Source organism: Montipora capricornis, chromosome 4, assembly GCF_036669925.1.
Source record: "Montipora capricornis isolate CH-2021 chromosome 4, ASM3666992v2, whole genome shotgun sequence".
NCBI classification, from domain to species: Eukaryota; Metazoa; Cnidaria; class Anthozoa; order Scleractinia; family Acroporidae; genus Montipora; species Montipora capricornis.
Genome location: NC_090886.1, coordinates 47828137 through 47838136, shown reverse-complemented (window position 1 = coordinate 47838136; position 10000 = coordinate 47828137). Strand labels below are relative to the sequence as shown.

The 10000-nt window shown below is 37.1% G+C and overlaps 1 protein-coding gene and 1 long non-coding RNA gene across 12 annotated transcripts in view; one reads left to right on the top strand and one right to left on the bottom strand.

Moving 5' to 3' along the window:
• The window catches only part of LOC138047203 (uncharacterized), a 29272-nt gene that overhangs the window by 4754 nt on the left and 14518 nt on the right, over positions 1 to 10000 (bottom strand). The window contains exon 1 of one of the 11 annotated variants that reach the window (XR_011131806.1): positions 4910 to 4933. The exons of 8 other annotated variants lie outside the window; for them this stretch is intronic. Coding sequence is in view for 1 of the 3 variants with exons in the window: in XM_068893945.1 (XP_068750046.1) it covers positions 4994 to 5061 (68 nt within the window). In the remaining 2 variants the exon portion in view is untranslated. Of the gene's footprint in view, positions 1 to 3103; positions 3260 to 4909; positions 4934 to 4993; positions 5077 to 10000 lie in introns of those variants that run through there. 2 more of the 11 variants (XR_011131797.1, XM_068893945.1) reach the window with 2 other exon arrangements.
• Positions 6573 to 10000, top strand: part of LOC138047205 (uncharacterized) — a 15206-nt gene continuing 11778 nt past the window's right edge. Inside the window, exon 1 of the long non-coding RNA XR_011131808.1 lies at positions 6573 to 6625. This is a non-coding gene — a long non-coding RNA (uncharacterized lncRNA). The remainder of the gene's footprint in view (positions 6626 to 10000) is intronic.

Below are 10000 nucleotides of genomic sequence, written 5' to 3'. Positions count from 1 at the left end.
GTGAAGATATGATTTTTTAGTAAATGGAGAAATCCTGGTATTTCATCAATATCTATATAATAAGCATGTTTATATTCCATCTATTTAAGAATTAGAACAAAGGATAGCGACATCAGCCATTTTGTATCATGTGCTGACGCGAGCAGCTGTAGAATTGCGTGTGTGGCGTACGCGCACGCGTTCAGCTGAAAACCCTTTCGAGCCTCCTTAACGCATTACATTGCTATAAGTTCAGGGGGGAATCCGACACGCGAGATCAACCAGCCAAAATAATTCCACTTTCCTCATTTTCATTTTTCTATATCGGAATATCAACAACGATACCCTTGGAAAGGTACAGCAATCTTGCAGTTTTTGTTAAAATTGCTCAAATGTAGTACAGTTTTGTGAACTTTGTAATTTTTGTAGCTGCGCGCGTTTCTGGACATACCTCCATCACTAGAATTCTAAGGGGAAAACATGCACTGCTCACATCATTCTTATTTCCCCCATTTTTTCTACTGCAAGCTCAATGTTAATACGAACATCTCGAAGTGTACTTGTAACTGTTAACACGATACCAATTCTATAGAAAGTTGCAATCAAAATTCACGCATTTTTTTTCTGGCCCTAAATATTAAATTCTCAAAGCAGTTCAAAGAAATGTATATGCAGAGAGGGGAAAAGTTTCCAAATAACGCCTTCCTTACCATATATGGGTATATCCCTGTATAACGTGGCTAACCATGGCCATTTTCGCTTTGCGAAAAGGAGTTTGAAGAAGAGTTAGGAAGCAGAGGAGTATAGTTACAAACATGGTTACAAAATACGTGAGTAAGTTAACTTCCAATACTGACTGAGCTATCCTTAAGGTTCTTTCAAAGAAAAGTGTACTGCTTCTAGCTCTAACAACTGGCAGGCGCTAATCAGATCTCAGGTCCTAGACATAAGTTGTATGAGGTCTCTCCCAGAAGGTGCAGAATATAAGCTAAAGATCCCAGGGCTTACTAAGTCACGGGTCCCAGGCAGAGAGGTTACATTTTTTTGTCGCATTTCCCCACAATGGGAAACTTTTCCCTGTTCAGCGTCTACGAGGTTACCTCACAAGGACAAGCAGCGTATGTGCAGCGGGCTCTATTGATCCGCAGCCTTTTTTTTTTGTCCTTTCAGAAGCCTAATGCTCCTGTTTCATCGACTACCATTGGTAGATGGCTTAAAGATATTATGAAGGAGGCAGGCATAAATACCAACCACTTCAAAGCCCACTCCAGAAGAGGTGTTTCCACTTCAGCAGCCAAAGAAAGAGGAGTCTCTCTTTCAGACATTCTCCAATCTGCGGACTGGTCAAGTAAAATCTACCTTCAACCGATTGTACCACAGACCATAACACTCCACAGCCTTTGGTAATGTAGTCCTGTCTCGATCATAGATCAGAAGCTACAAACGGAACCAATTAGTGAATTCTAAGTGCAACTTACTATAGAATTGTAGATTGTACCAGGCTACATAGTAGCCGCAGTACAATAAGAATTCTATTAATGTTGCATGAAGAATTCACTAATTGTCACCCTCCCTCCCTCCCTCCCTCCCTCCCTAGGTCAATCTCATTGCCAATACTCGTCATGGCTCCTTGATGTGGCACCAGCTGAAGCCATTCCCCAAAGTGATTGTTAACTTATGATGTTTACATAGTTCATGTTGGTTTTGATTCCATTTTCTTGCCATCAACCAGTTTCTAACACCAGAGGCTAAAACTACAATATCATTATAGAAAAATTCATTAATGACTTTATTAAAGAATTTGTTGGCAATTATTTGTTTCTATCTACGTTTTATTTGTATCTTTATTCTTAATTAAGCAAAGCTCAATGGCCACCGAGAGAAGCTTGGTTAGTCATGTATATTTAACAATTATTCCACAAGAGCGCGTTGGATATGAGATGGTAAATAGCCAACGAGGCGCGTAGCGCCGAGTTGGCTATAACCAGTCTCATATCCAACAAGCGAGAATAGAATAATTGTTTTATTAAATTCCTTCAACTCCAAAAATTTGGAACTACGAAATACGAGCGGAAAAAGCGAGCAAATCCGAGCGAAATCGAAAAGAACTGATGCGATGTTGTGCAATACCTTGTTATCAGACAGACGCAGGCTCATCACAAAAACATTTCTTGCCTTTACGCGTACTTCTAAACGTCGGAATTGATCCAAACTTTCCACAAAAAAATTTTTTTTTCTCCTTTTTGGCTTTATTCAAAGAGAAATTTGGCATTCCGACGAAAACATTTTTAGTTTAGCAACGCTTAACGCAATCATTTACCATATAAGGTCAAACAAGGTATATGAGCTGATAACCGAGATTGAGTGAACCAATCAGAGCACGCGAAATGCATTATCCGAGGTTGAGAATTTAATAAATATAAATATACATATGGTAAGGAAGACCTTATCTGGAAACGTCTTTCCTACTGCAGACAAATAGCTTGGAACTGCTTTGAGAATTCAATATTTATGACCAGAACCAGTTGGTGAGTTCTTCGTGCAACTTTCATAGAATTCTGATTGTACTGCAGTTATTATGTAGCCTGGCACAATCTACAATCTAAAATCACGAGAGGATTTATTATGGTTTCTTTTTGTGCTTACTTAAGGGATGAACTAAGGGAGACAATTTAGTAATGTTTTTTGCCTACTTTTCAAGATGCGAGCACGCGAAATGGGTATCAAAATCGGCCTGCCTCTAATTTTGGGGATTTTCCAACACACCTCCTTGAATTCCCGGGAAGGAAAATACCCGCCTTTTTCAATTGCATTTCGTCTGGAATTGGGCTTGTCTCAGGCAAGAGCCATCCATTATTCTGTAACAATAACTTTGATTTTTAGTTGGACTGGTTTTAACACAAGATTTATCACTTTAAGTCTCATGGCAGCTCCTCGTTACAACCAAAGTTAAACAGGTTACACCCAAAAAGTTATTAAGTTATGTCTTAAAAAGAAAAAAATATTTTGCTTCTATTGGGCCTTAATTTCACCGAGCACGAAAATAGAGCCTTTTAATGTAAGAGTTGAACATACCGATCGGTAACTTTAAGCGATAGATTTAGTGTCTATGGTCTAATCTTACCTTTGAAAGATTCCTCACTTTCCTTGGGAAAAAAATTACTTTGTAACCAACTAGCAATTGATACCACCCTGACAGACACTATCGAAAGGACACAGTTTATTCTAGATGCACCGCACCGCTTTTAAATACGGTTTTCCAATATTAATCACATACGAATTTATTGCTGTTTACTTAACTTGTCATTATGGAGACAACGGGACAATGATAAAGAGCTTCATTCCAAGTTTGTTTCCTTCATTTCCGTCGGGAAAATTAATGTCATGTTTGTATACTTGAACGAAATTTGCTATCCGAAAGCCACATGTTAATTCCCAGGGAACTGAACAACAATAAATGCAGCATTATTTAGTTTTGCCAATTAGCACCTTAAAGTATCAAACCTTGAACTGCTCGTTAATCAAACTTTCAGCCATCCAGTTTTTACTTACTTCGCATTTAGCATCACGTTGGGAGTTCAATTATAATTTTACTTATTTTCAATGCGTTTTCTCATAATTGCTGTCATGTCTGTTTCCAAAGGGGTAGCCATCTGAAAAATCAGTCTTACGACAGATTCGGTAGAATTCGCGAACGGTGCGCTCCTCGATTCATTTTGCTAAAACGAATCTGCAAGCTTGTCAAATTGTAGCCGCCGTGTAAATTTAAAATAAATACCCTTCGTGATTGAAGACGTAAGGGAACGTAAAACATGTCATGATACACACTCAGCTGGACACAATTCTTACAAGAACATCTACGAAGTACTGTGAATTTAAAAGTATTTTTAAAAAGCAAAGCCCAGGGGGAAGATAAATAACATCATTTCACGAGACTGAAGACTTAAATTGCTTGGGGGAAATTGTATTTTTCATTAAAAGTTCAAACAGGTGTGACACAGAAAGAAATACCATTTTCTTATTTATATTAATTTTCCGAAATTCTATACTACAGGGATTTCATTTCAGCAATGAACTAGTACTGTCCTCGCCAGGAAGAAAAAGTTGTCAGGCTTGGATCACGTTCCCTTTCCAATACGAAAAAATAAATGATGCATTCTGTCGAAGCCATGTTGTTGTTGTCTTTTTGTGAATTTAAGATTTTTTTCCCATTTTACTTCTTAAGACATATAGCAGCTTGCAAAATAAAATATCTAACAATGTGGTCACACGGACCACTGATACGCTAGCACAGATTCGCGCTAAAAAAGATAACCGAAAGTAAGCGATTTTCGTCAGACTGGGATAAATTTGGCGGCGTAACCCTAGTGCAGTGCTTGGGGCTCTAAGCTTAAACCTTCCAATACCGTGTACCTTCGACATTTGGTGCAGTGACATCTCCGGCCCGCCTACGATGGTATTGAATTTAATTTCCGAACTATTTTAAGTATCCATCTGTTTGCTTCGGCTTCGTAGAGTTAAATATTTCTACGCTGCTTTATTATTTTTTAATCCATTTATCTGTCTCGATTTAGTGTTATTTTTCTAAGTTTTAAACAGAAACCCGTCCGTAAAAAAATAGCGGGTCTCCATTTCCTTTCATTTATTTTGTTCTACTTTAGCAGTACTTGTCCACTAAGGCGTTTTTTTAACCGTTTTGGCAGTGTTACGGGATTGAATTTAAACACGAGCTTTACTCTGCTGTAGCCATGCTTATCAGGTCGCGAAATAAGTTTCTCGGCATTTGGTTGCTCAGCTTATTTCCACGAATAGATCTCGGTTCTTGATTCCAATGAATGCCTGTGATGACGAAGAGTTTGTGGCCCTGAGTTAACTTTTTCTCCTAGATTACAAGGTAACGAATAACATTTCACTAGTATTATTTACTTACAGAGAACGGCTTAGTAACGTCATGAACTTATGTTGGTTTCGATGTAGGACCGGGTATAATAAACCACAGTGCGTGTTTTCTTACCTGAGAAATGTCAAAAGATACCGATCCCTTTTGAAAGGTAAGGGCAGTATTGTGGCCAGGAGAATCATGGGTGTTGTTATAAATACACTTAATCACTTTATGAAAAAGCCATTTAAGTTATCAGCTTTTAATTTTCTTTAAGAAAACCACTAAGTCCATTTCTAAATATCCCCAATTATGTACATTCACTTAAAAAATTCAACTGTTTTATTGCATGATAATAAGGCGTCGGTAGTTATATGTCCCTTTCGATTTTTCCGAACTTGAATCCCTGAAGGTGTAGTTATCTTTGGAAAAATATGCGCTGATAGCGACTTCACTTTAAATCAGTTTTCTAAAACGAGAGCAATAGACTCCGGAGATTTCTCGTGCCATTTCCATGGTGCATGCTCATAAATAACAAAGTTTTTCCTATATTCCTCACCACTTTCTATCCTAAGCGACTTGTAGAGACACAACGAATACAAAGAAGAACATCCTAAATCGAAAGTCTAATGAAAAGAATATCGTCATAGGCCGGATTTGTCTCGGGACTTCCGTCATTAACTCATTCAGTCACTAACTCACTCACTCAGCTGTCAGGAGTACGTCACCTCCGATTTACTTCATTATTGGAAGACCTAAGTTTGCCGCAATTTTCACTAAGATTTATCAAGTTAGACGACATTTTTATTTTTCAAATATTATATGACTTTGACGAGATATTTTGGTCAGTTTTTACTGACATTCGCGGCACCTTAATAATTAAAGAATTTTCGAGTTTCTCGCTTTCGTGGTCTTATTTCCATAAATGCGATGAAAAATGTATGTTTATTGGTACTTGGTGAAAATCTTACTGAATTTAATTTTGATCAGACCTGAAATGGCTAAACTCTTAGGTTTGCCGTGATTTGTTATTGGGTCCACCCGAGAGAAATTTATCATATGTGTAGGCTTGTTTTCTCAGTTAGTATTTTCATGGAAGTTTGCGGTATCAGATTTCCGTTCTGTGGCATATTTTAATCCATGGTCGATCTGGAGACGTGGGAAGCGTTTTGACAGCTATAACGGGTAACGAATCTCCTCTATCATGAAAACTCAAATCTTCCAATTCCCAAATCGTAATGAAAGTTACAAGTTATCCGAGACAAAGAATTATATTTTCCATTTTAAAAATAACTTATTAAATAATCGACCTAAAATCAAATAATAGAGATTGTCACGGAAGCACGAAAAATTTGCCGAAAACAACTCATTAATCTGAAATCCAAGAACATTGTGATGAAGAAAAATGCCAATGTGTCTTTCTAGCAGAGATAATACCACTTTCCGTACTTTCAAATCTTGTCAAATCTTACGCCAGACAGAATCAGATTTAGTTCTTCAAGTCTCAAACAGTTTTTACATTTTAAAATCTAGAAATATTTCTCAAAATCCCTAAGAGATTTTTCAGAATGATACAAGCCTCTTAAGTTATTTCAAAAGTTTCAATATGTTGACTGCTAAAACAAATAATATTTTACCAGAGTAAATAACATAAAGAATTTGATGAGTTTCATGCAGATACCACCAAGGACGTGATATCAATATAAAGGAACAAACAGGAGGCATGTTCTTGGAAATTTACCATGCGCTATCTATACAATGTACCGGGTAGGTGTTACCTTTTCGAAGGGTTGAAATTCTTTTCGTTTGCAAATCGTGTAAAAACGTCAGTACAAATGATTGCGTCGGCAGCGAAAAGGAAATGGAATACTTCATAGATGAAAATTAATGAAAAATAATATCCACCCACGAAGTCGCTTTTTAAAATCACCAAATGACCTAATGGAACAAACTGTGATCCAAAAAATCCATTACTGGCTTTGAAAAGTGTTTCCTGCTTTTAAATAGATTCAAGTCGCCGTAGGTATCTTAGGGATATGCGGGCTTTGTGAATTCACTTTCTTTCTTTCTTTTTTTTTTTTTTTTTTTCTTATTTTTTGAAGCATTGATCTATTTTTAGCTTTGCATGATGCTTCACCGTTTCAAATTTCACTCTACCGCCAACTGGACGCCGGAATATAAATATATTTTTTTTGTATTTTTAATACTGTTTATTTGTTTTCATATTAATTACATCTACTGCACAGAGAACCTTACACTAAACCACATAAGTCTCATTTAATGCATACTATACTTATGACACACACACGCACACACACACATACACCGCTTTCCTAAGTCCCAAGAGTATCGCATTAGACTAAGAACAATACACAAAGGTACAAGAATATCAGACTGATAGAATATTTACATATTTGCCCCACTTCGAGTAGTGAACAGGGAGTCGATCAACGTTTGACATGGCAATCATTGTCTCAAGTTGATATACTATATTAATTTTTGCGATAAATACCCTAATACGGGGTAACTTTTTGTTGCATCTACAAGAGTACAGATATTGTCTCGCTATCAACAAGATATGGTCTACATATATTTCATCTTCGCAAGAGAAGATCCCAAACAATATATCTTTAAGTGAGAGTCTTTGAATCTTAACACCTTGGTTACCAAGCCATTTAATGACTTCTGTCCAGAAGCTCTCGGAATAGTTACAATATACAAGAATGTGCTCAGGGGTCTCAGGGCTGTAAGTAATTAATTAAAATAGTTTTCCAACTGGCTGCCTGATCATTTGCGAGTTTCTCGCAACAAAGTATTTTCTGAGTTTCAATTCTAATTTCCAAATGCGGTGCTTTGAGTCCCCCATTTTCGATATCATTTATAATCGCAGAACGCTTAACTTTATCTTTGCCTTTCCAGATAAAATCATAAATTATCGTATTCGAATTATTCAAAAATTCCTTGTCAAAGCATAACAAGCTGGCTCGATAGAGAAAAATTGGGATAATGAACGTTTTAACAATTTGGATTCTGCCAATAATGGTGAGGTCTCGCCATCTCCAAATTCGTAGTTTTTGTTTTATAGCGTTAATTAGTTCCTCAAAATTCAGCTTTTTTTTACCGTTTATCGTATGTAAAATGCACTCCAAGTATCTTGACGGATTTTTTAAACACAGTATCGCTCTGGGACGTGATACAATTTAATGCTGTAGTTTGGGCACAATTACCTAGTAGCAACATCTCTGTCTTTTCTTCGTTCAGCTTAAGTCCAGAACATTTTCCGAAACGTTCTACAACATCTAAAAATTGTGTCAAAGAATGGTTGTTCCTTACAAAGCCAGTCAGATCATCTGCGAATAGTCCAAGTTTAATCTCTTCGTTATTCACCGGAATTCTCTGAATGTCATTATTACCACGTATGCTAATACACAAAATTTCTAAAACCATAATGAAAAGATAGGCTGATAGCGGATCGCCTTGCCTGACTCCCCGCTCGACAGCAAACGACGAAGTCGAGTAGCCATTGTTTAGGACACAACTGGAAATATTATTGTACAAAGTATAAACCCATTGAATAAACGAAGAACCAAAGCCAAATGCAGATAAAGTGCGAAACAAGAATTCCCTACTTACAGTATCAAACGCTTTCTGAAAGTCTATGCAGATCAATCTTCCATCAATATGACACTTTTCCGTGAAATCCATAACGTCCTCTATGGTTCTTACAGCATCAAAAGTTGTTCTACCTTTAACATATGCGCATTGATTGTGATGGATTACGTAAGGAAGAACCTTTTCCAATCTTTTGGCAATGGCTTTTGATCCTATTTTTACGTCTACGTTAATCAGCGAGATTGGTCTCCAGTTTGACAAATATCTTTTATCCCTATCCTTCTTCTCGATCAACGTTATAATAGCCTCTTTTTGGGAGTTCGATAGCTCACCGTATTCGTAGGCGAAATTTAAACTGTCAACCACCAAATTTCCTACTGTATTCCAAAAGGCTTTATAAAATTCAACTGTTAGTCCATCATTGCCTGGTGACTTATTACAGCCAAAAAAATTGGAGACACTTAAGACATTCAGGAACAGTCAGCGCTCCTTCACAGGTTTGGACCGGGTCAACACTTAGTCTTGGTATCCGGGGGTGATTTAGAAAGCTACTCATAACAAATCTTCGGACGGAGTGAGGAGATCACTCTTAGAGAGATTGGAGTAGTACTTTTCAATTTCCAGTAGTACTTTTTTAGGATCTGTAACCAAAGTCCCCTCATCATTAAAGACCTTGCGGACTGAGCTTTTCGTTTTCCTGTGATTTTCTTAATTTAAGAAGTACTTATTGCTTTTTTCTCCCTTTTCATACCAAGTGGCTTTTGAACGAATTATTGCACCTTTGGCCATCTCTTCGTAGAGGGAGTCATATTCCATTTGCAAAATCTCAACGCGTTCACAGTTAGCATCAGTAGGGTTAGCACTGCAGTTTTCCTCACTATTTTTCAAGGACGCTTCAATTTCGGAGATTTTCCCTCGCTTTTCTCGAGTCTTCTTTTCACTGTATTTCATTGTTTCTTGCCTAATTCTGTATTTTATTAGATCCCAGAGAAGTCTTTTATCATCAATGTCTTTAAATTCGTTTAACCAAATTGGTACGCTTTCGTTTATCAATGCAACGTAATTGACATCATTTACAAGACTTCCATTGAATTTCCAAAAGGAAGGGCCATGCCTTTGTTTGTCGATACTATTTAAATGTAAAACTATTGCCGAATGGTCAGAGTTTATAGAAGGTACAATATCAGACTTTTCAATATCTTCTTGACAACAGTCGCTAATCAGCCAGTAATCGAGTCTTCTTTGAATAAAAGGACTTTTAGTTTGTGGATTCCTAACACGCCAAATGTCTACTAAATCGAAATCAAGACACAGGTCTTGAATATTTTTAACTGAGTCTTTTCTGGATGTGAATTCCCACCAGAACAATCAAAATCAGGATTGAGCGGGACGTTAAAGTCCCCACCAACAATTAATCTAGGTTCCGTGTTTGCTACATATTCTTCTATGTTGTTGTTCAGCTTATCAAAAAAGCTACATTGATCTGGAGTTTTATTAGGTGCGTAAACATTAACAAGCAAAAACGACGAA